At 39.5% G+C, this 26,656-nt stretch overlaps 2 protein-coding genes and 1 long non-coding RNA gene across 6 annotated transcripts; all 3 read right to left on the bottom strand.

Moving 5' to 3' along the window:
• Positions 1 to 1,242: 1,242 nt before the first annotated feature.
• On the bottom strand, positions 1,243 to 4,841 carry LOC125237216. Its single transcript, XM_048144212.1, has 2 exons — positions 4,640 to 4,841; positions 1,243 to 2,338 (listed from the first exon to the last, which is right to left on the bottom strand). Exon 2 carries the CDS (start codon positions 2,329 to 2,331, stop codon positions 1,438 to 1,440), a length of 894 nt encoding a protein of 297 aa, XP_048000169.1. The 5' UTR covers positions 2,332 to 2,338; positions 4,640 to 4,841; the 3' UTR covers positions 1,243 to 1,437.
• Positions 4,842 to 16,277: 11,436 nt separating this feature from the next.
• On the bottom strand, positions 16,278 to 19,758 carry LOC125237217. 4 transcript variants are annotated; one of them, XM_048144216.1, is made up of 2 exons: positions 19,696 to 19,758; positions 16,278 to 17,129 (listed from the first exon to the last, which is right to left on the bottom strand). In XM_048144216.1, the coding sequence occupies exon 2, from the start codon at positions 17,116 to 17,118 to the stop codon at positions 16,291 to 16,293; it is 828 nt and encodes a 275-aa protein (XP_048000173.1). In that variant the 5' UTR covers positions 17,119 to 17,129; positions 19,696 to 19,758; the 3' UTR covers positions 16,278 to 16,290. The 4 variants fall into 4 exon arrangements, with proteins under 4 accessions (XP_048000173.1, XP_048000172.1, XP_048000174.1 ...); XM_048144215.1 differs by having other exon boundaries at positions 19,632 to 19,742; XM_048144217.1 differs by lacking the exon at positions 19,696 to 19,758 and adding an exon at positions 19,545 to 19,563.
• Positions 19,759 to 23,481: 3,723 nt separating this feature from the next.
• On the bottom strand, positions 23,482 to 24,398 carry LOC125236909. Its single transcript, XR_007178251.1, has 2 exons — positions 24,231 to 24,398; positions 23,482 to 23,717 (listed from the first exon to the last, which is right to left on the bottom strand). It is a non-coding gene; the product is annotated as an uncharacterized LOC125236909 (long non-coding RNA).
• Between the last annotated feature and the right edge of the window lie 2,258 nt (positions 24,399 to 26,656).

Here is a 26,656-nt window from a genome sequence, read left to right on the forward strand (position 1 = left end):
TTTACTTTGTTTATTCGGTAAATATTCGACAATATAACAGAACTATTCGGCCGAATACGAACATTGAAAAACTTGTCGAATATGCCGAATACCGAATATTCGGCCCATCTCTAGTTCATACTATACCCACTGAACATGTACAATAACAGCGCCCTCTTGACAATAGTGTTATACGTGTGTTTGGTTTACACGGGGGGCAAGAACCATACCGTTCTGCCCTAGGGGTGGACAGAGGGCGCTACGAGTCCTTGTATAGATTACTCATATGAGAGATAATTTCGACCTCGACAGCTGTGACCTGGGTGGCCGAGCGGATTAAGAGGCATTTCCCGCGATTGGAAAGTACGCTGGTTCGATTCCAGCCTCAGGCACCAGAGGACTTGGTCACTTTTTCTTTCATATGTGTAATTTATTTCGGTTTTAATAGTGTTATATTTTTAGTCAGGCTGTATTTTTGAACTAGGATGAGATCTGTGATACTGGAAACATTTCTTCAATGGAAAAATTTCAAGATGGCGCCTGTTATGTATGGGATATCGGTCCTACATCCGATATCGGATCGGATAATGTGGAAACGCACTTACGCATACTATGTTCTTAAATAAAATAGGTATGCAATTGTGTGCAATAAATTAAAACACATTATGGCAGTTTGAAAATATAATATCATATCTTACATAGGTACATATAAATTATACAATCAAATGATGTTTTCTAAAGTTTTATAAAACCTAACATTGATTGGCACAACTGAAGTATACAAATGTATCTAAAAATACCGTAATATTGGTAGGTTATGAATATCTTTAAACTTTGTCAATAGAAAAGGCGCGATTTTCAAAATTATCTTCGAAGTTATTATTTTCACACTTAACGACTATTTGCTGCCTTTTTCCATTGACACAGAGTAAATATTAAATGTTTGTTTTAAATTTACTATTGAAACAGGAATAATTTTTGATACAAAACCAACTACTTACATCTAAGCTTCTGTATGAAAATAAAAAAATATTTTGTTTTCAGTGGCAGTTATAAATGCGATCGTTCTTACCTTGCCACCAAACTATGGCCCAAAAACCTAAACCAGGTTATAATATTTTGGTAAGGTACAGCGGGGCAAATCTCGACTGGGGGCAATTGTAACTCATCCATTTTTTCCATTATTACACTATGATGTTGAGTTCTACATGTATCCACTAAACACGCCTACCATATAATATATAACCGGTGGAACACGCTTACCATATAAAACATGGAAAAAATGGACCAGTTACATTTGCCCCCGAGTCGAGATTTGCCCCGCTGTACCTTATAAAAATCTAATCACTGGCCTCTAAGTAACCCAAAGTGTATGTAATTCAGTACCTACAAATTTCTAAACCAGTAAGTAAGGGCTATAGTTTAGTGAAAGGTACCTTCGGCTTAGAATTGATCCTCTTAAATTGTGGCCATGAAATAGTCGTCAGCAGGACAAGGATCACTGCTCACTATCGGCTTGTATCTATATATCTTCCCTTTAGTCCCAACAATTATGTTATTCTTCGCATCATAAGCAATTCCAGTAATCTTGAACCCGAGTTGTCCAATTTTCACCGGCAACATGCTTTTCGTTGTCAATTTAAACAGAGACCCTTTTACAGCCACAACTGCTTCATCTAAATGGTTCAACCTCAGTATGTATTTCAATTCTCTAGAAAAACCTTTGTATTGTATAGGCTCATAGTAATCAGTCGCGAAAAAGTAGATTCTTCCATCGATGAATTCGTAAAAAGCATTGGCTTGAGAGTCTAACAGAAAGCTGTACGCTTTCATGACCCTCTCATACCTTCTTACTGCATATGATCCGTTTACGAATTTGAATATCTCATGATTAGGTCCAGTCGATATATACATTTGATTGTCAGTTTTATCTATAAATATGGAACGGATGTCATCATCGCCGATCGGTCTTTCTGCTGCAACTATATCTCTGGAAGCATCGAATGTAACCAATCCTTGATTTGTTCCAAAGTAGATGACGTTGCTTGGGACATCTACAGCGATACATTGTCCTATCATATCATCTCCTATAGGTATTTCTTTTATACCTAAAGCGCCGTGTTTAAGTAGATGTATACCTCGTGTGTAATTCCTTTTATGTAGAACAAAAAAAATGTTATCATTTCTTGGATCAACGACGATGCCTGTGGGGTAGCCGTCAATGGAAGCTATGAGTTGTCTCTTGTAGTATTCGTTCCCGATTTTGATCCGGTCACATTTTTGAGCGCCTGTGTTCGTGAAGAGGGCAAATATGGGCAGGACAGTGAAGAAGCTGTCCTTTAGTAAACGCATGGTGATTCTGGAAACAAAATATGAGTACTTAAAAATATATCAGCAAGTATGAAAGTCGCTAGAAATAAGGAAAGTACTAAGGTGACGGAGAGATTGAATATTACAAAAAAATTACAAGCTACTAATAGTACTAATGCCTGTTTGAGTGTGAGTTATGTTTTGATGAATAAGCTATGTTCGTGTTATTATGTCAGGCGTTATAAATCATTCCTTTCAGTTTGGCCTATCGAACTCTGAACTATCAACTATGAACTATGAACTATTAATAATAGCGAATTTGGTATAGCCATTCCGTTTTCATTTTACCTACCAAATACCACTTCAATTTGTTCTTTACGAATGTTATCACTATCAGCAATAAGGTTAATGTACTAATTTCTTAATAATTTAGTATTTTTTGTCATCTTTGCAGCAAATGATTATTTCTTTTCTGTGGGGTTGGAATTGACTTTATTCACAGTATAAAACCAGTAATAACTCTTCTTACAAACTTCACGCCGCGCGGTGTGTCCCCCTCCCTCCCCTCGCATGCGGCGAAAACATGCGAAACTGGTGATTATTGGGCTGGACAGTCGGGGCCGCGTTTGCGCGCTGTGTTGACGTGTTGAGTTCGGGAGAAAATGACGTCAGCACCGAAGACATATTTTCGTTACTGTAGTGTTTATGGGTGTATGGAAAGTTCTCAAAATGCGGAAATGTCATTCTTTAGAATTCCTAGACACCCAGAAAAGTAAGTGGTTGTTATATATTTGCAGTGTTAGGTACATTATTGCTTACGTAAATGGCGTAAAAGTGAGATTTAAAGCTAGAATGACACATTAAAATCAATAAGGATTTATCTGTAACGACATTTAGGTAGATGCTGCGATCTATCTAGCTCGAAAGTTTGGTACCTACTTAAATATTGTGCAAACATCTATTCAAACATTTTATGTAAATATGATTTCGTCAGTATTTAAGAAACAAATACGTACTTGAATCTTTATTAGATAAAAAGGTAGAAAGAGCGTTGGTACTAGCATAGCGCCATACACAGTTACTAATACGAGTAGGACAGTAGGTACCTACGTTTCTAGTTCAAACGAATCTTTTTTTTTATTGTGATGGATTGGGTGTATTCTAGAGAAAACATATAAAATGAACACTTAAATTAACGCTTTTGCAATTATTGTTACACAATCTACTATTGCGCGTATGAGAGTAATATATTTATAATGATTTTTTGTGTCTTCAATACTGACTAATGTGGTGTCATGACGTGGTATTGTTATACTAAAACCTACTTACAGTTAATAGTACCTATTAGATTTACAACAACTTACATTGTACGAAGTCGATTATAGTAACGTTGTACATGTACAACCCTGCGTGACCTTGCGCAGTAGTAACGACCGCGCCGCCGCTGCCGGAGATTAACTACTGATATATCCTTATACTGTGCTTTATTATAGCTTGTGTGGCTCGGGCACATGGCTTGTCATGTGGTCGTGTTTGCCGATCCCGTATTGGCTTACAAGGCCATGAACAGCGCTGCGGCTCTACTACCAATATACTATTTTAATAGTTTTTAATATAATCTAAGGCCAATGACGATGATATTCAGAGGTCAGTATTATTCCTAAGAATACGAATGATTCACAAAATTCGACGTGAGTGTGAAGGGAAAAATAACGCCTGTAATATTATATACAGCAATTTGCAGATAAAACTTTTTGAATTCGATTATTGTAGGTTTTAGAAGATTTAGAACTTGTTTAGAACACTTGCCAAAGGACATGAAATCGGCTCTGAATACTTTTTACAACACCAAGAGGTTCGTTTGGTCCTTCAAAAGCGGAATAGAATAGAATAGAATCAATTGACGGATTTAGGTGACAAAATTCGTTTTTCACTCGGTGGCAAAATTTCTTTAACCTACGTGGCTTGAAATCATCGCAACACTCAATTATCAAGACGATATCGTCCTTAGAATGATAGTCAGTGAGCCTCTTAAGATAATAAGATAAGATAATTAAGAGAGACTGTAAAGTCAAATAACCTGACAACAAAATTAAAATTTTGAAAAAACCCCCGACCGCGACATAGTAGACCGATTTTCATGAAACATGGCTAAGAACACTCCCGACTAACTCAGCTTTCAGACAAAAAAAAACTAAATCTAAATCGGTTCATCCGTTCGGGAGCTACGATGCTACAGACAGATACACACACAGACAGACAAACAGACGCGTCAAACTTATCAAACAAAAGTCGCTTTTGCGTCGGGTGTTAAAAAAAGCGATGATATGACAAGTAGGGGTATACTTACGAAGGAAAATATGGTGATGGTGCGGGATTCAACCGTTTTCATCAATCTAGCTGGGTGTCTGTAAGCAGAATAATAAGTTAACCCTTTATAAGGCACTGGCACATCTCGAACAGTGGCGATCAAACATATGAAAGAGGCGCGTTCCTAGCACACAGTCTAAGCTCGTGTAGGTGAACGCGTACTATGCTTGTGTCAGTGAGATATTGTCAGGTCGACTGTTCGCGTATTTGACAGGCGGTAACTGTGAGGTAACCGAGCGGGGGTGGACGGCACCTACAGCAGGGAGCGGGAGTGGCCATACTGTACGATAGTACTCTTTATTATACGGCAACATAAGTTCAGAAAAACTCATTGGTAAGAGCCGGGTTCGAACCCGCGACCTCCGGATCGAAAGTCGCACGCTCTTACCGCTAGGCCACCAGCGCTTTTCACCTCGGCTACACAGTGTCTAAATCTAATACAGGCGCATCTCTTAACGGTTTTTGAAAAAAAAAATGTCAGCAGAAATGTACTGTACTTGTAAACATGGTTGCGATGATGATTAGTGACATTATGTACAGTCAACCAATTGGAACCCTAGGCCACTGTAGAACTATGTCATAGTGACGTTATAAATCAGATTGTAAGAAATCCACAGATGTCATATATACCATAGATCAAGCAAACGTATCTACTTAGCGTGTCAATTGAACTCAGTGAAATCCACTGAGTTGTCCGTCTTTACTCGCAGCTTGCAGCTTTCGGGCGTCAATTTTTGTAAGTTGAAGTCAACCAAAACATAAATAACAAAAAATAAAACCGCCTTTAAAAATAAGCGCGTTACAAAACAAGGAGAAACTAAAAAGCAAAAAATAATAAACCTTTGAATTCAGATTTCTTATCGTATTGCAATAATCTAAACATCCAAATTATAAACAAATCAATTATTTTTGTAGTCGGTACCAGACCTGTTCGTCGCCTTGCTATTGCCTGTTTGCCCCACCCAACCATACACAGGCTGGTACCGACTCCAAAAATAATTGATTTGTTTATAATTTGGATGTTTAGATTATTGCAATACGATAAGAAATCTGAATTCAAAGGTTTATTATTTTTTGCTTTTTAGTTTCTCCTTGTTTTGTAACGCGCTTATTTTTGAAGGCGGTTTTATTTTTTGTTAAAAAGTTTATTTATTTGTTGATTTTTAGTGGTTCCTATTGTTATTATATGTATCAGTCCGAATATATGCACACTAGTGAAAGAATTATCCTTTAACTCCTAACCATTGAGGAGTTGACCTTCCATCATCAGCTCAGCTACATAAAATTATTACCATGAGGCGTAAATACTGGTGTACCTTTGAAAAATACACTAAAAACATTACATGTGCCTATAACATTTGAAGAGTTCCCTCGATTTCTCCAGGATCCCATCATCAGACCCCGACTTGGTGCCAATGGGACCATCTCGGGGTTATACCCGTACGATCAAAAAAAAATTTTTGAAAATCGGTCCACAATTCTTGGAGATATCGAGTAACATACATACAAAAAAATAAAAAAAAAAACATTCAGTCGAATTGAGAACCTCCTCCTTTTTTGAAGTCGGTTAAAAATGCCTCGTTACGTGATATTCAATTGCAATAACACAAAAATTATGAACAATCAAGAGCCTGAGACATATTTAAAATTACAGGCAAGAATCAACTTCAGTACAAAATTTGATACGCTCGGCCCCTATACAAATATATGAATTTGTTTCTTCTATCTAAATTAAGTTCTGTGAAGAAATCTCTTACTGCTTGTCATTTTGACATGGTTTTAGAGTGGCCTAGGGTTCCAATTTGTTGATTGTACATAAGCGATATGATCTTTTAAGGCCCCCTTTTTTTTTTTTTTTTTTTTTTTGCGTTGGAAAAATACTTTATGTATACCCACACACCTGGGGGAGGTTGTGCGGGTTATGTGGGACTCGGCAAGAGGCGCCGCTACCCACTAAAAAACCAACGGTATGCCTGCGCGCCGCCAATGGAGCGTGGCCACGGGAACTCTTGAGTACGCAACCGTGACCACGCCGGCGCCGCCCGCCCCTACCACTTGCAGCGGGCCCTTCTCTGTGAGGGCTAGAGAGGAACCTCTACCCCTGCCTCCTCAAACGGCGTGTGGGCTACACGCGCGCCTCCTCTGTGCGGCCTTTGTAATGGACAGTGACGCCCCCGCGCCACTGCCCAGACTTCACTAGGTGGGGGGGAGGAGGTGGGCATAAGCTCTTCTCCGGGCCCCTGTGCGCTTACGGCGGATAGGGTGCGAAGCTGGGTCTGCCTCCCTTTCCCTTTCCGCCGCCTCCTTCTGCGACATTACATCCTCGCAGAAGAAGAGGACCGATTTCCACGACCTCTCGTTGGCGACCATAGCCTTTACCACGGCCGGCAGGGAGAGGTCGTCTCCCACCACTGCCACGAGGTCCCGGCGCTGCCCCGCCCAGGCAGGGCATTCCTCCAGAGTATGCTGCGCTGTGTCCTCGTCGCATCTGCACTGATGGCACTCGGCTGTCACCTCCCGTCTTGCGAACCGGTGCAGGTAGCTACCGAAGCAGCCATGACCCGTAAGCACCTGCACCAGCCGGAAGGTTAATGAGCCCCATTCTCTCTCCAGCCAGTCTTGTAAGACCGGCCGGATTGCCTCGACAGTCCTGTGTCCTTCCTCTCGTTCAGCCAGTTGTTCCTCCCATTGGAGAACTATGGACTGCTGGACGAGGAGCTTCTGTGCCTCTACTTCTCTGGGCGCAGGATGGTACTCCTGGAGCCGGAGGTCCCTACGCCACTCATACAGAGACGCTTGGGCCTCCGCCTTCAGGTTCCAAGGAGGCGTTCCCGCTAGTAAGCACGCCGCATCGTATGAGGTGGTGCGATACCCGCGTACGACGCTGATCGCCATCGCCCTCTGAGCCCTCTTCAGCAGGGCGACATTTCGGGCCGCCAGGTTCTCCGCCCAGATCGGTGCCCCGTACAAGGCCATCGATTGCACCACCCCCATATAAAGACGGCGGCTCGCAACCTCCGGCCCACCAATGTTGGGCATCAGTCGCTTCAGTGCGGCCGATGCTGCCATGAGTCGGGGGGTCAGGCGGACAAAGTGCTCGCGGAAGTTCCAGCGGGAGTCAAGGACAAGTCCAAGATATTTCATGTTGGACTTGACCTCGATTCGAGTGCCACCAACAACGATGCTGGCTTCAGCAGGCGGCGCCTTCCGGGCTGTGTGGAAGCAGAGTGCCTCAGACTTGTGCAACGCCACCTCGAGACCCAGCATCGCTATGCGCCTCACCACCTGTGCTACCGTCACGGTGGCAAGGCGTGCTGCTTCCCGGTACGAGGTTCCCCGGGATGTGACCAGCGTGTCGTCTGCGTAGCAAGTCACATTTGATCCCGGTAGAAGCTCCCCCGCAGGACCCAGTCGTACCCGATGTTCCACAGAAGCGGCCCTAAGACCGAGCCCTGTGGAACACCGCACGATGTCTCCCACCTTGTCAGCCCGCCGCCCCGGACTGGGTACTCCACACACCGCTCCGAAAGGTAGGACCCGACTATTTGGCACAAATAGGGGGGCACTTTGTGGTGTTTCAGTGCTTCCCTAATACACGACCACGGTAGAGTGTTAAAGGCATTGGCGATATCCAAGGACACCGCCAAGAGAACCCCACCGTGGCCGACCGCCTCCTCTGAGAGTGCTTTGATTCGCGCGACCGCATCTACTGTCGACCTGCCCTCTCGGAATCCAAACTGGTGTTCGGACAAATCGGGTCCCACTCCCCGGAGGTGCTCGACGAGGCGACAGCAGATGATACGCTCGAAGAGCTTGTCAGCCTCGTCGAGCAACACGATCGGACGGTAGGCTGATGGAGAATCCGCGGGTCGCCCGTCTTTTTTCAGGAGGACGAGCCGGCCGGTTTTCCAGATGGTCGGAAATCGGCCGGACTGTAGACAGGCGTCCAGTAGTCCTCGAAATCTCTCCCCCAGGGCCCGCAGCGCCAGAGCCAGGACACGTCCTGGGATCCCATCTGGACCCGGTGCCGTGTTTTTGGCTTTCAGCTTAAACACGGCTGCGTCTTTTAAGGCCCCCTTGCACCAACCACTTAACTCAGGGTTAGTGGGCTGTCAACTCTCAAATCCCATATAAAATGGGTGGGTTAACCCTCCATTTTCGTTCGTACAATTCTAAATTAAAGTTATCCACTTCTTAGTGCGTCTTTTCTTATCACTAAAATAAACTGTCACGATTTTTGCACATTTTTAAATACATTTCTTATTACAAGCTTTTATCAGGGGTGGGTCACTCCGCGATTCTATCGCCGTGCTACAAGTACGTGCCGGCGGCCGCGAGTTCGCGGCCTAATCAGGAGTGGCGCGCGCTCTCACGGAACGCACGTTCGCACTTTCTATTGTTATTTTACGTCGGGAGTTTTTTTTAAGGTTCATATGCGATGTCCGCGTGTAGAATGGCTAACAATGCTAAGTTAAATAGACATCACGAATAAAATATGTACCATAGGACATTCTTACACAGATCTACTATTGATTAAATTCCACGGAAAAGTACAATAAGGCTTGTGATGTTGGAACTTAAACCAAAATAATGTATATATACCCAAGACTTAAATATATCTAATATAGTATAAAATTTGATCTGAGTAATTAATTCGTTTTAATCCATAGGCAGCCCTATCATCCGACGCTGCGCACGTGCGGCTGGTTTCTTTGTAAAAATTTTGTAGGCATTTAAAAAGGCGGCATTTCGTGAACATCAAAGCAGTGGGCCTTCTGTACTTGTACTATTATATATTCTGTGCTTTTATTCAACTTGCCTTGTTAGTGTTAGTGTGCGTCAAAACGTAGAAGCTAAATTTGACCCACTTCCCGGTTTCCGATTGAGCTGAAATTTTGCACACATATGTAAATCGCGTGACAATGCAATATTATGGTATCATGGAGCTGATCTGATGATGGAGCAGAAAGATGGTCATAGTAACTCTGTTATGAATCGTCATATCCCCATCGAGTAAGGGGTTTTTAGAAACGTCTCGGAGAGCAGTAGATGACTGTTGAAAGAAAGTTAGTCAGCGATAAACTTGTGACAAAAATGAAATTTTGACTTATGTCCTATACTAACCACTGTTAAAAGATTTTCACATTGTTTTACCACCACATTTAACTCTTATCTTTTTGTAAAAAACCTCAGAAAGAAAATAGAAAACTCTTACCTCTTTCACTCCTAGACCACGACTGTTTCGAGAGCGCTTCCGTGTCGTTTATAAAACATTTGTCCGTCATTCAATGACTGAATTGTTTTATAATAGTGATCTAACAGCCACTGAAACATGATACAGGCTGTTTCAACTGAAGAGCTCAGAATTCATTGCCACTACAAAAAAGTTTAGACTCCAAACTTCGTCGCCTGAAGTTATTCATAATTACGATTAATGTAAAGTACCTACTTTGTTTATTGAATCAGGCGTTTATTTACAGTTTGATTGGCAAATTAGACCTGAGAGAAGGTATAACCACACCTCGGACATGATATGAAAGAGGCGCGTTCCTAGCACACATTCTAAGCTCGTGTAGGTGAACGCGTACCATGCTTGTATGAGTGAAATATGATAGGTCGACTGTTCGCGTTGTTGACAGGCGGTGACTGTGAGGTAACCGAGAGCGGGAGTGGCCATACTGTACGATAGTACTCTTTATTATACTGATCGTTTTTAAAGTAGATATATTACTTTTCCATTTAAGGTGGGTAAGGATCTGCCTACAAAAAGATAATGTTGATTAAAAATGTTCTCAGATTTTTTTAAGACGGAACATGATCCTGTACTAAACATACCCTTAAAGGAGACAGAACAATCGTACTTTTGCCATACTAAATTGAACCTTATCATTTAACTGGAAAGGCGTTCGTATCAGAATAATTTATTTATGTTTTCTTAGTTACAATATGTAAATTTATAATTTGAATAAATTATTCCTTTTTCCTTAAATTTCACTCAATGCACTATGAAAATTGGTGACTTATATTTACTCGTAGTTGCAGTAACTTGAACTCAACGATATTTTAAAATGTGACATTAAGACGATACGGTAGGGGTCAATTTTCCATACAAACGCTCTCGACTATTTCCTCCCTGGTTTTTGAAGATAGAGCAATGATTTTTTCAACACAGATTGTTATTATTTTTATCTGTGTCGGACCGTTTTGATTTTTTTTGATATTCTGCTTTTTAAGACTCTAGAGCCAATCAAAAATTTCCAAAGACGGCCTTTTTCATTGTGGCGCAAAAAAAGGTGTGCATCTCAAGATTGGTAACAATTAACCAAAAAAGCTAAACGGTGCGACATAGATAATTTTATTGTTATTCAGATTCTCAAATTTCGTTCCGATTGATTAAGTTTTGAAGGAGGAAAGAGTCGAGAGCGGAACCTCGATTTTAAAGATTTTTTTGAAATATCTTTTGACTGAGTTCTTAATGGATAATTTTTTTTCGATAAATCTAGTTAATAACACTTGTATATTTAACTAAAATTCCCAAGTTGAAAGGGGGGCTCCTTTCCATTTTAACATTTTCGCTACCGTATCCTCTTAAGTACATGACAACCGCCAAAACGGTCAGGCGAAATAAAATCAGCCTGTACATCATGACAACACGTCCCATTCTGATATATTACAAAAGATGTTGTCACCTACTCGTATCAACAGAAAAAATCCTAGTGTTGGAAAAAAAAATAGTTTCCTAGGTACATACCTATTTTATTACACAGATCTATATACTTACTCCTCTATGATTTAATAGTTTAGTTTTATTTTTTAGGTACTATTTTTTATTTATAGTAGATTTTATTTTATAGGTAGATTTAATAATAATAAGATAAATAAATAAATAATAAATAAATAAATATTGGGGACACCTTACACAGATCAACTTAGCCCCAAACTAAGCAAAGCTTGTACTATGGGTGCTAAGCGACGATATACATACTTAAATAGATAAATACATACTTATATACATAGAAAACATCCATGACTCAGGAACAAATATCAGTGCTCATCACACAAATAAATGCCCTTACCGGGATTCGAACCCAGGACCGCGGCTTAGCAGGCAGGGTCACTACCGACTCAGCCAGACCGGTCGTCAAGAGATCTTAACATCTTAAGAGACTCTCGCTAGGTGGCTGGATCAAGGGCCAGATGCAGAAGGCGGTGATCTTGGACACAGCGCGGATAGTTCGACGGTTCCTCTCTCTGCAGCCCTAACCACCGGCAGCTTGGGCCCTGCCCCGCTGCTGGCGGCACCCTAGGTTAGGTTTTTTATAATATGTTTTTATATTGTTTTGTAAATGTTTTATATTTTATTTTTATATACATATTGTAAAACATCTAACCTAAGAAAGAAAATAAATACTGAGTATAATAATAAATAATAAATTCTTTATTTCGAGTAACAGTATGACTCATAGTATTATGGTTGGTCTGCGCTTAAGAGCTATGTTAGTACTTATTTTATTTACATTAATTTTCTACTAGACTACTAGGGCAATGTTTCTAGGAGCACGTAATTAGTGGTTAAACATAATACGTACTTCTAGAAACATGCAAGTCCTCACAATGCCTTAAATATGGGCAGTCCAACCTCTCGGCTATCAAACACAGGAGGGGGTTGGGGATTTAGTATACCTAATTATAGTTTAATTTATTAGTTTATAACTACGTTATTTGTAATGTAAATATATTTTTCTCAAACATGCAATGAAATATTGTCTTTACGTTCCTTAAAATGGGCTGGGAAGTATCGCTTTTTGGGCGCAACAACTCGAGAGGACTGTAAAGGGATTTCATATTATTTTTCAGGCCTAGGCCTGCAAAGTAACTTTTTTTTATAAAATATTGTCCTTTAGAGAATTTTTTATTTATTTCATTGTATGTTTGAGAAAAGCACTATACATGCCTCGGCGTGAAAACGGATTCCCGGCCTCGTATCCCTATCCGGCCTCGCTCGCACGCTCGCTCGACCGTATATACCCACTTGGCCGGAAATCCTCATTTTCCCGGCCTCTGATGTAATGTACTATTTACGTTTAGTAAATGTTATATTTTTTCCTCAGTTAGGCCAAGGGTTCGCAATGTCGACATGTTACGCTTAAATTAATTATACGCGTTGTTAACCCCCGACGCAAAAACGACGGGGTGTTATAAGTTTGACGTGTCTGTCTGTGTGTATGTCTGTCTGTCTGTCTGTCTGTGTGTGTGTCTATGTGGCATGGTAGGTCCCGAACGGATGAACTGATTTAGATTTAGTTTTTTTGTCTGAAAGCTGAGTTAGTCGGGAGTGTTCTTAGCGGTTTCATGAAAATCGGTCTACTATATCGCGGTCAGGGGTTTTTTCAAAATTTTAATTTTGTGGTTAGGTTATAAGATAATATTATGTTCTTTAAGTGAATATGCAAATGTGTAGGAAAAAAATCTTGTCTGAATTAATAAATTCGCCTCTATTCGGCGTGTTCAAATATTTGTGAGTACTTTGGCCGCTCACATACATCTGATGACGACTATACTAAAAGCTTTACTGGATCCAGGTATCTGGCAGCGAGGTATGGAGGAAATAACGATTTAATTCATACTGGACTCACAAAACAAACCCCGACCGCGACATAGTAGACCGATTTTCATGAAACATGGCTAAGAACACTCCTTCTTACTTAGTGACTTACTCAGCTTTCAGACAAAAAAACTAAATCCAAATCGGTTCATCCGTTCGGGAGCTACGATGCCACAGACAGACACACACAGACAGACAGACAAACAGACAGACACACACACAGACAGACACGTCAAACTTATAACACCCCGTCGTTTTTGCGTCGGGGGTTAAAAAAGCGTACTCCTGAAATGTATGGGCCTCTTAGTGCGTTTTCACATTATCCGATCCGATATGTGATATCCGATGTCGGACCGATATCCCATACAGTACAGGCGCCATCTTGGATTTTCTATTGAAATCCTTCCGACATCCGATATCGGATCGGATAATGTGAAGACGCACTAGATGGAGCTGTTCGCAGCCGGAAGCCGATTTTTGAATCCCGGCCATTCGATTTCGTGAAATTCGTTCATTAACATCTCCACTACTTTCAATTCTACTAACAGAATCGAAATCGAGTGGTCATTACCACTAGTTTGAAAAATTACTAGCCGTCTTTTTACAAAAATAGCGTTCTGTCGTTTCCCACAGACATTCGAACGGCGAATTCGTGCGTTCGAAATTCTAAAATCAATCCCCTGGAAGTGGCCAAAATCATAATTTTCCCCAAACGTTTTTGCGTGTTTTTTTTTTTACAAAAACAAAAGACGTATTTTGTGTATTTTAAAATCGTGGTATCACGACAACACATTTTGAAAAAAAAAAAATATAGCCATCATCAGTGTAGTTACGATAGTATTTAATAGGTGGCGCTAAACACCGAGGTACGATTCTTAGTATGTAAATCCTATACCGCGTGTGGATTCCATACGGGCGAATAATGAATCCAGTTATAGTATCTGATCAAACGAATCGTATAAGAAAATTATTTTGTTAAAAAGTGTTATTAATTAAGAGTAATTAATTTTTTAAGTGCTGAATTATTATGTATGAAAAAAAAAATCTCGTCTATTCAAAAAGAAAACATATAGTTAAGCTCCTTGGGTTCGATACTAATCGTTATTAAGATATTCGCCCGTATGGAATACACACGCTGTATAAGTTACCCTCGGTGGAGGTCAGGGAATTTTATTTGAAACACGCAAAGTTTAGAGTTTTGTAAGTATACATATTTTTCAGTACAGGCCCAGTAGCCGAATATCATTTCTACGACGCGAAACGAAAACGATACACCGCTAAAGGTAGTCTGGCTCTGTCCAACCAATACGCAAGAGCGATAGAGATAGATATCTACGAGCATTTCGTTTCGTTTGTGCATTTGGCAAACGTACGCAGATGTTTGTTTTACGCACTAGTGAGAGAAGTGGTTCATTTCTTCACTGAAATGAACTTCATCTGTACTGAAAAGCGTCGTACGATACACGTGTAAAAAGGAAATTCGTCGTGCGTAAAGAGGAACTTCCTTTTTTACGCACTTGTATCGTAATGTACTATAACTTAGTTATGTTGGGGGAATCATTTCATGTATGCGCCTGCGGTTTTTATTATATCAATAATGCTTAATGTCGTCTGTTTTTGTCGCTCGCGTTAGGAAGAGACAAAAAATTGCCTAAGCCATCCCTTCAATTATCTCCAATTAAAATTCATGTCAATTTGTCGCTCCGTTTTGCCGTGAAAGACGGACAAACAAACAGACACATACACTTTGCCATTTATAATATTCGACGAGGATCGAGTATAATAGACAGTTACTGTCAAAGTAAAATGTGACATAGACTGCTATCTCTCGACTCAAGCTTAAAACATTTGACCTCAATTTTGACAATTTGGCCCATATTGTTAGCTAGCTATGTGTTAAAATGTCAAATATTAACTACTAGCGCCATCTAGCTGTGCGTTACCCAAAGGTGTAACGCCATCTTGGCCACCGTATCTTTTTCTCTAGGGCTCTGAGGTACGTTTCTTTTCTTAGACTTTATCCGTCTATACGGAGTTACACAAGGTCCAACCGAGAACGATATTTTTCACCGATTTATTTTTAGACTGAGATACAATTTGATTCTCAGCCGAGACCGAGAATTTATAAAACTGTGAAAAAACACGCGATTTTTGCTCAAAATGTTTTCATAATCGAAATCAACCTATTAATCAGGAAACCAAGAGCATGTCGGGCCCTGCTTAGTGTTTCGTTCCGTAACTACCCAAACCTACCGCACCCCTTACCTATCTACCGTAGCAAAATAGACTACGTCAGTGACAAACAAGCATACGGCTCGCCTGATGGTAAGCAGTTGCCATAGCCTATAGAGGCAAGCAACTTCAGAGGTTTTACTCGTACATGCGCGTTTACTACCCAGAAATTTTGTGATTTTTGCAAGAACTCAAAACAGGTTTACGAATCATATTTGCTAGGGGTAGTTTTCCTTGAAAGTCTTTACTAATCTTTACTTTCTCGATTTGACGTACTTATATTGTTACTTTGGCACATGGTTCAAAAGTTAAGGGACACAAACTAGTTTTTTTAGAGCGATTATTTCCAAGATGTCATGTATAAGTATCAAAAACATGATTATCCTCGTAACGCCCACCATACAAAATTTTTGCTAGAGAATTTAGATTCTAACTACTTGAAATTGAGTTGAGTTTCATTTGTTAGATTTTTTTTAAACAATATAAATGCCCCTTTATTTGTTTACATGACAGTTAAATTTCCATTGAAACCAAATATAATGTACATTGGACAGCAAGAGGTTATGGAAAACCCATACCTACCTACTTATTTATAATAGATTTGTATGAAATTACTTTGCACTTTTTTTTTACACTCTTGTGGATAAAATGCAATTTTGCTATCTGTTTTCGAATAGCAAAGAGCCTTTATCAGTTGGTGTAGTGAAAAAATATTTACTTATGATATCATAAAACTTAGGGTTAAGTATCTAAAAGGAAAAGGGAAAATAAACGAATCACAATGCACAAATAATTTATTCCTCACATTCATCATTACTGTATTTGTACACGATCCCATTCGTAGACACAAAGAAGTCGTCATCATCAAACGCAATGCCTGCAGGCACGAAATCTAGGTTCATTAGCTTCTTAGGAATCAGATTATCTGATTTCAGGTGATATAAACCATCGTTAGCAGCTAAAACTACTCTATGATTATCTTCAATAGCAATAGCTCTTGCAGCATTTTTAGCTATACCAACAAATTCAATAGGTTCATGGAACCCTTTTAGAAGAACCTTGACGTATTTAGAATCACATTCGTAGAATATATTATCATCAGCGTCGACTGCTATGATAAAAGCACAAGGCACGTATTGAACTCTTCTTTTTTCATTCTTCTTTAAATTTATTTTAAATACTTCATTGTTCGGGAATACGACAACGTATAAATCGTCTCCATGGTTCGGTTTGAATACTTGGACTATATCCTCGTCCTTTAAACTAACAAAGTTAGCTTTGTCAGTTTTGTTTAACAAAGTCAATCCATCATCAGTGCCTATGTATACTCTATCATTTTTAACGTCTACCGCTGCTGCTTGTCCGTTAACATCGTCAATTTTTATCGGTTCTCCATTTCTAAGTATGTATTGATCCATTTTAGTTTGAACATCGTCGTTCTGTAGAGATTCTAGATCAATCAGGGTGAAGTGAAGATCCTTATTGTTTGGGTTAAACACTAGGTTGGTTGGTAAACCTTTTATAGTAAGTATTGATGTTCTAGTGTATTGCATGCCGTCGTATATATAGGAGCAGTTGTCTGCCAAAGCTGTTGATAACATTAGTAGTAGTATTGGCAGCATTGTATAAATATCTGGAACAGAGTAAACAAAGTTCATAGGTTTTTAGGTTATCTTAGCGATAGATGAATTGAGAGCAATTATGTTTATTAGGATTTGCGCGTAAATAAATAAATATTTTGCTTAGTATTATTATTAGTATGTATAAGTACTATATCAAAGTAAAACGATAAATATATAAATGCATTAAACAAACCAGAATAAAATACTCAGTTTGGTTTGGGTTTGGGAGTTATGTATTGGAACTTGGAAGAAATCTTTAAAATACCTTAACGAACATAATACGGGTATTTTTTTTATTGCTTGAAATAAATAATTTCCACGTTTTAGTTAATACGTTTTTTGTTATTTTTACATTAAATCTCTTTAATTAACAAAGGGGTGAATTTTATATGTTAAACATTTCAGAATAAATATAATTATGTTATTGTTTATTCAAATTTATTTAAATGTGCCGTCTATTAAATACTATTCTTAAATAAGAGTATATTATGAAGATCATGTAAAATCCTGTTTATCAATAAATAAGTAATAAGTATTTATAAGGAACCTGGAAGTATTTATATTCATGTTTTTATGATTAAAACAAAATAATTTCAGTTTAAGTAACATAAGTAGTTGTGAAAACAGTGCACAAAATTACATATAAAACAAAGAAAATGTTACCATAAAACGGTTCTACTTTGCTCCAAATTAAAAATACTGTGAACTTTTTGCTTATCTAAGTTTGTACATGTAATAGAATATTATTATCCAGTGAGGAAATGCTGCCAGTATCTTAGGCACTATGACTAAGGGCGCTAATTAGATTTAGATTATTTGTTCATTAGAATTATTGGGTTGGTAAGAAAGTAATGAGCGATCGATTGAATTCCACATAAAATTTTTGAGAGAGTTCTAGAATCTTCTATGGTCGAAAGTATATAAAGGGCGAGTCGCACAGTTTCTCGTCAGTCATTCACTAGCTGTCGCCGAGCTAATATAAGGAAGAAAATGGACGAATTAAAAGTGCATGTAAGGCATTGCTTACTATATGAATTTCAGTCTGGCCATTCAGCCGCCGAAGCGGTGCGTAATATATGTCAGCGTGTTGCTCCTGAAGTTGTGTCTGAGGCCACGGCGAAACGATGGTTCCAGCGGTTTCGTAGTGGCGACTTTTCATTATCAGATCAACCTAAGTCTGGTCGACTGGTGAAGATTGATGTAGCCAAATTTAAAACCTTAATTGAAGGAGATCCGAGGCTAACGAGTCGTACTCTTGCTACCGAGTTAGACTGCTCTCATGTCACCATAGAAACACATTTACACGAGTTGGGAAAAAATTACAAATACAGTGTTTGGATACCGCACGAACTTGATAGAGATCAACTAAACCGCCGTGCCGATATCTGCATACAACTTCTGTCTTTTCGCCGCACATTCAACTGGTTGGACCATCTTATCACTGGAGATGGAAAATAGGTCTTATATATAAATCACACACGCAAACGTCAGTGGCTAGCTCCAAACGAAAAAGGAATAGAGGCACCAAAAACAGAGCCTCACCCGAAAAAAGTTATGCTGTCCGTTTGGTGGGATATTCATGGTATTATTCACTGGGAACTCCTACCAAGTGGAATGACTGTTACCGCATTAGTATACTGTAATCAGCTTGAAAATTTAAACCAAAAAATCTGTCAGAAATCGTCCACAGCATGCTAAAGTTTTTTTCTTACACGACAATCCTCGCCCTCACATTGCAAAAGTGACTCGGCTAAAGCTATTGGAGCTAGGTTGGAAAGTGATACCTCATCCACCGTACTCTCCAGACTTGGCACCTACGGATTACGCATTGTTCAGATCGCTAAGCAATGCCTTGAATGAAAAAAAGTTCGATGATCAAGCCCATCTACGACAATACATAGCTGAGTTTTTTTAATCTAAACCTAAGAACTTCTTCGCCGATGCTATTCATTCTTTACCAAAACGATGGAGACAAGTACTAGATAACGAAGGCCGTTATATTTTTGATAAATGATTAAAATAATAAATTAAATAAAAATTACAATATTGGTTATGATTCGCTCATTACTTTCTTACCAACCCAATATTTTAATACAATTAATAAGACTATAATTACTCATGGCTCACACTTTGCGCTGAACGATATTAGACTAAAAAAACCATGACATATTTATACCCGAAGAACTTTTTGTTTATTATATGTGTAAACAACCACTGTGCCCGTATGGTGACGGCTTAAGATTTTACCACCCCTCTTTTTTGTCCCGTGGGTCTAGAAGTCGACTGTGGGATATGGGTTAAATTGTGGCGTAGGCGAAAGGCTGGCAACCTGTCACTGCAATGTCACAAATTCACAATTTCGTTTTCTTTCTACCCCTTACTGCCAAGAGTGTCACTGAATCTTGAGTAGTTTCATTTATGCTTACCCCTTTATGGGATATAGGCGTGATTGTATGTATGTATGTATAACCACTTTGGAGCAAAATATGACCATTAAAATCAAGAAAACTCACTGCACGTGCACAGTTCACGACACTTCACTCTCAACTAAGTTCGTTCAACTTTATCAGTACCAACCTTATCAATATTTTTAATAAATAATTTGACCTCCTTCAACTAGCCCCGGTCTTCGATTATGAGTTCACACTCGGCTAACTGCTATATAACTAGTACGAAAGGAAGGAAATATAGGTTATGTATGCGTTTCCATTGCACTGAACAAAGAAAGTGATTTTTTCTCAACGCCATTTTAGGATTACATGATAATGAAATAAAGAAATATGATTGATTAGACGGTCTATTAGTTATAGATATAACGGTTTACGGAATAGTTATATAGGTAGATTTATTTTTACCTAAAAAAACGAGTCAGCTGATGGAGAAGAAATGGAAACGGTGGATTCTACAAAATTATAGAGCGAACTCATTCAATTAATCGGCCTATAGCTATTAGCTCCCTTCTCTCCAATGACTATCATAGATCGTATCATCAAAACAAAGCTCTTAAGAGGAGCGTTGAATGTTGAAATGTCTCAATAGGTTTTGGTCACCGATCGTCCGTATGGCTTTCGTATAGTCCCTGAGTTGATGATCTTCTAGTGTTCCACGCGATAAGCTGTATCACGCTACCGTACAAGACCACCCTTACCGTGATTGGGTTTTGAGAGTCCACTTGAGGGATTAAACTAGAAGTAGCAAAGGCGTTTGATTGGGTTTGGCACTGACTTAGACTGCCCGAGAGGCTATGTAAATGGATGGCTTGTTTTTAGTCCGACAAATTCATATGAGTCGCAGTAGATATACATTTAGCATGTATGTCAACGACGGAGTTTCGCAAGGTTCTGTTTTATCCCCTTCGATGTTTTCGGTGTATATCAATGACATGTTCTCCATACTCTGGCAGCTCTGAGGGTACTTACCTATAATGTTTATTACACATGGTAATCATAAGTGCTGCTGCAAAAGCGTGATGAGATTGCTTATCAAAATCAAAAACATTATTTTTCTTAATCCTTACTTGCGCCTTTTTATACTATGGAATTCATGTTTCCCACCACAAAAATAAATGCGCAAAAAGGTGGTGGTGGTAAAATACGAAACTCTACATGTATTTCGCCTTTCTACGAGGTATCCTCAGGAAATGTTGGAGATCTTGATGGTCCGGCAACGGAATAAAAACCATCGGCGGTCATGTCAGGAATTTAGTTTTTATTCTACTCGTAAAGAAACTACTTAAAAGAAGAGAAACCAATCAAAAAAGACTTATACAACTAGGGAACAAATCAAATTATTTTATTGTGTATTTTTTGATTTTTTCTATGGGAAGATATCTATTCCAATTTACAAAAAATACTTCATAATGTAATTTGATTTATTCCTAACACAAACATTCAGCATTATTAAAACAATTCCAATATTATACAACGAAAGTAGTTTTTGTCGATACATGGGCATTGATCCATTTTTTACCGTACCGTGCGAGAACGCGCACGCGTCATATTAGTGCATTTCATTGATGAGTGGCCAGGCTCGCGTGCGGAAAGTATTGTGTTATATCATCGTAACACTTGTATTTTAAATTGATAGCTTGAGAAATAGGCTGATACGAAAAAGTTGATATCGGAGTGATATTTGAATACCCTATAGGGCCACTTGCACCAACGAAAATAGAGGATTTTATATATGTATTATGGAATTTGACACATGACAGCCCACTAACCCTGAGTTAAGTGATTGGGGCATGTGGGCCTTAGGTACTTAATACGCCGTACAGTAAGTATTCCAAAGATAAACAATAAAGTAATGAAGAAAAGTGCTTACATTTTAGCGACAAAAGTGTTTAATTTTTTTTTTTTCATGAATACAGAAACGTAGAGAAGAAGCGCTGGTGGCCTAGCGGTAAGAGCGTGCGATTTTCGATCCGGAGGTCACGGTTCCGGAGGTCGAACCCCGACTCGTACCAATGAGTTCTTCGGAACTTATGTGCGAAATGTCATTTGATATTTGCCAGTCGCTTTTCGGTGAAGGAAAACATCGTGAAGAAACCGGGCTAATGCCAATAAGGCCTAGTTACCCTTTACGTTGGAAGGTCAGATGGCAGTCGCTTTCGTAAAACTAGTGACGTCTTTCGTAAAACTAGAAATTAGCGAAAACAAAAAAAAAACACGGTATATAAAATTATAATACTTCTATAGAAGTATAAATTTGAACTTTGCAGGTTAATTTAATTACATAAGTAGGTTAATTTATAAATTGATAGATATCATACACGAAAGAAAAAAAAAGGTTAATTTAATTAGGTATATAAATTTACGTACATACTCCGCGGAACTCATCTTTGGAAATACCCAACTTTGGTATCAAAATTAGATATGTTAGTCATTGAAACAATCACCTCCATCTTCAATATCCATTTTGACGACAGAACTTGGACCCAGGCTAGCCTGCCTATTAGGTTTGGCGGCCTGGGTATCCGCAAAATTTCTTGTGTTGCTCTACCTGCGTTCTTGTCCTCGGTGCATGGTGCTCAAAGCCTTATAGGTAAAATATTAGAGCCTTCAATTGGTTCTTTAGAAGCCGCACACTGCTCCGAGGCCAAGAACGTTTGGTCCATAACCTGTCCAAACACGGACCCGCCTGCCAATCTCTGTTCGCAGAGGCAATGGGACGAGCCGCTCTGTCGACTAGTACGGGAAAACCTTTTAAATACGTCAACTAGTTCGACAGACCGAGCTCGTCTCCTTGCGACTACGGAGTGGGAGTCGGGTCTGTGGCTACAGGCCTTACCATCATCAAACATTGGGACTCTGCTGGATAACACCACCTTTTGCCTAGCAGCTAGCTTGCGTTTGGGGGCATCAACAAACCAGCCTCATCGCTGTCAATGCGGTACCATGGTGGACACATTGGGTCACCATGGCCTCTCATGCGCCCGAAGCGCTGGAAGGATCCCGCGCCACGCCAGTATCAATGATGTTATCCGTCGGGCCCTTGTCAGCGCGAAACTGCCAGCAGTCCTGGAGCCCACCGGCCTGGCTAGGGACGACGGCAAGAGGCCTGACGGTATGACACTGGTGCCTTGGAGCATGGGTCGGACGTTAGTTTGGGACGCTACTTGTGTTGATACACTGGCGCCGTCCCATGTTCCGGGCACCAGCGTTGCTGCTGGCGCTGCGGCATCCGCAGCCGAAAGCATCAAACGCCGCAAATATGCCACCCTAGGAACTAGCTACATATTTGCGGCGTTTGGCGTTGAGACCTTGGGGCCATGGGGGCCCAGTGCCCGTCATTTGTACAAGGATTTGTCGTCTCGCCTGATAGAGACCTCAGGCGACCAGAGGGCTGGCCAGTATTTCGCGCAACGTATAAGTATCGCTATACAGCGTGGAAATGCTGCCAGCCTTCTGGGTACCTTGCCCATTGACGGCGATTTAGGTCAAATTTTTTATTTATAAGTAGGTTAAGTATTTAGTTTTAAGTAGATTTATTATGTTTTTTATTTGTTTTATTCATTTATGCAATAAAGAAATTTCTCATTAGGTATTTATATACCTATAATTATACAATTAATCAAGTGTTACGTATGTACACGAAATCCTGTGCGATGTTACGTACACGAAACGCTGGAATTAAAATACGTGTTTCAGAGCTAGTGAGGGGAAAAAATTATTATTTGCCTATCTTCTAAAAACTTTACCTATTCAATTAAGGGAAGGCATGGATAAATTCGCACACATCCAGCTCCCGTAGCTCAATTGGTTTTAGAGCGGCTACCCGGTCTGCGGTTGTTGGGGGTTCAAGGCCCGCCGGAAGGGTGAATATTTGGATTTTTCCTTTAATATAAAAACTTAAAATGAAAATAGGTTGTCAGAACCACATATCTTTATTACAAATATGCGTACATTATACAGGCCTTGTCTACTTCTTTCCTGACATGCAACCAGTGATAGGTCCGAAAATGCCCGGTTTTTCCCATGGCTTCGGGACTAGGATTTGTGGGGGGAATGGGGGTAAAAAGGGGGTGCAGCAGCCTCCAGGTGCTATCATAGCTCCGTGCTTGGGTGACATGGCGTTGCCGCCTACTGGCTTGTTAGGCATATCTGGAAAAAAAACTGATTAATAGGGAACACGACAATTTGCCCCAAGTGTACAGCACTTTGACATAAAGTAAACACAGAAAAATCCATATGTATGCTTTACAGTTTTTTTTTAATTTTCTTTATGACATTGATGTATCTGTTCCGCGATTTGTTTACAAAGGGCCTGCCGTGAATCAAACTAAACTAAACCATTTACATTAATTTATTCGACATGACTTTCGGAATTACCCTAATGCACTTTACTTTATTTTTTTATATATCGGTCCATGCAAGTTATTTGAAGTTGATCGCATACAACAAATTAATACTACAATTAAGAGCTTTCAAATAATATATACCTCATCAGTATACATCCACGGGACACCGCCCATACATACTTAAGTGTCCATTTTCCTTTCAGCTACCTACTATTTTTTAACTCATGCGGTAAACTGAACCTCCCCTTCATACATATGAATGCCACTGGTCTTATCTTATCAATGTCAATGCCTTAACTATAAGGTTAATACTTACTGTGACTTTGTTTGGATTTCAAAACACAAAAAAAAAAACAATTGAACAAGTCTTTAAAGTATCCTTGATCGTTTTGCACTGTTTCCCATCTCCAGAGAAAATCCTTATATACTTCAAAATGGCGTCATAATTTCAACAGCGATAACACGGGAGTAACCCGTCGTATGCTGAAAGTGTTACCAGGTTTAAATAAATCAAATACGTTGACGCAAACAATCGGGCTCATATTGAAAAAAAAAAAAAAAAAAATTCAATGGTCTCAATAGATCGGAGTTTAAAACCAGCATAAGACGACCTTGGGATGTGTATAATCTGTGTGTAGTCAAATACATAATTTATATTGGTTATTTGAACTCGATTAAAGATATAAATTGGGGGGATTCCCCTAATGAGCACCAGAGGTTATAAGAAATGAAATAAAATAATTAAAGAAATTTTACACTAGAGGTTATTAAATAATAATTAAAAAAAATCTAGAAATTATAACAATAGCAACTAACGTATGTATGTACTTATTATCTATTTATAAAATATTATCATTTATAATATGTGAGTGTGCACGGGAAAACGTCCCAATTTCTCGATTGCTATAAAGCCGCTTTGTCAGTTTATTCATATAAAGGTACAAGTAAATCTCGCCTTAATGGTAACCGACAAAGTGGGACGTTTTACTAAACACACTCACATATAGGTTTAGTTTAGTCACACCTCGGACACTGGCGATTAAATATATGAAAGAGGCGCGTTCCTAGCACACAGTCTAAGCTCGTGTAGGTGAACGCGTACTATGCTTGTATGAGTGACATAATATATGACAGGTCGACTGTTCGCGTTTTTGACAGACGGTAACTGTGAGGTAACCGAGAGGGGATGGGCGGCACTTTCATCGGGGAGCGGGAGTGGCCATACTGTATAATACTCTTTATTATACTGTGGTTTAGTGGTGATTTTTACAAAAATATTCCGAAAGGGAAGGAAAACATCGTGAGGAAACCGGACTAATTCCAATAAGGTGGGAAGGTCAGATGGCAGTCGCTTTCGTAAAAACTAGTGCCTACGCCAAATCATGGGATTAGTTGTCAAAGCGGACCCCAGGCTCCCATGAGCCGTGGCAAATGCCGGGATAACGCAAGGAGGATGATGATGATTCCGAAAATCAAGAATGAATGTGTAACGCTTCATCCTAGACTGCATCGGCACTTTCCATCAGGTGAGATTGCGGTCAAATGGTTTACCTGTTCCTCATAAAAAAAAAACGTATTTGTGCTTAAAATTATTATTCTTCCGCTTCCTTCGAAATTCGAAAACTCGAAAATTCGCGTTATCCGGGACCTAAGACAAAGCTAGATTGCTTTTTTACCCCCACATAACAAAAAATCGAAATCTTTAGACCTGTTTACGAGACATCCGGTATATATAAATAAATAAATAAACAAGAATTGCTCGTTTAATAGATTAGAATAACAACAAACATACATACCAGTCAAAACCATAACCCTCATTTTGCGTTGCCGTAGTCGGGTAAAAATGGACTAAAATGAGTCAAATTTTTTAACACGCTTTTATTAGGTCGTCGTGTATGTAACTATGTATGTAATGGAATCTGCGGAGGCTAATTTAACCATCTTCCAGGAGTCGTAGCGTAATGAAAATTGGCAGCTATATGTAGTTCCGATGACAATACAATAATATGGTACTGTTGAGCTGATCTGATGATGGAGTCGGAAGATATGAACTGGAACTACATGATGGAACCTCGTATCATAGCCGTTTTTGGGTTTCTTAGAGAAGTCTTGTAATGAACTTTGACTACAATTAGGTTTCAAGGTCTGATGATGAAGCCGAAAGATATGAACTGGAACTACATGATGGAACATCGTATCATAGCTGTTTTTGGGTTTCTTAGAAAAGTCTTGTAATGAACTTTGACTACGATTAGGTTTCAAGGTCTGATGATGGAGCCGGAAGATATGAACTGGAACTACATCATGGAACATCGTATCATAGCTGTTTTTGGGCTTCTTAGGAAAGTCTTGTAATGAACTTTGACTACAATTAGGTTTCAAGGTCTGATGATGGAGCCGGAAGATATGAGCTGGAACTACATGATGGAACATCGTATCATAGCTGTTTTTGGGCTTCTTAGAAAAGTCTTGTAATGAACTTTGACTACGATTAGGTTTCAAGGTCTGATGATGGAGCCGGAAGATATGAACTGGAACTACATGATAGAACATCGTATCATAGCTGTTTTTGGGCTTCTTAGAAAAGTCTTGTAATGAACTTTGACTACGATTAGAATTCAAGGTCTGATGATGGAGCCGGAAGATATGAACTGGAACTACATGATGGAACATCGTATCATAGCTGTTTTTGGGCTTCTTAGAAAAGTCTTGTAATGAACTATGACTACGATTAGGTTTCAA

Source organism: Leguminivora glycinivorella, chromosome 20 (genome assembly GCF_023078275.1).
Source record: "Leguminivora glycinivorella isolate SPB_JAAS2020 chromosome 20, LegGlyc_1.1, whole genome shotgun sequence".
Lineage (NCBI taxonomy): Eukaryota > Metazoa > Arthropoda > Insecta > Lepidoptera > Tortricidae > Leguminivora > Leguminivora glycinivorella.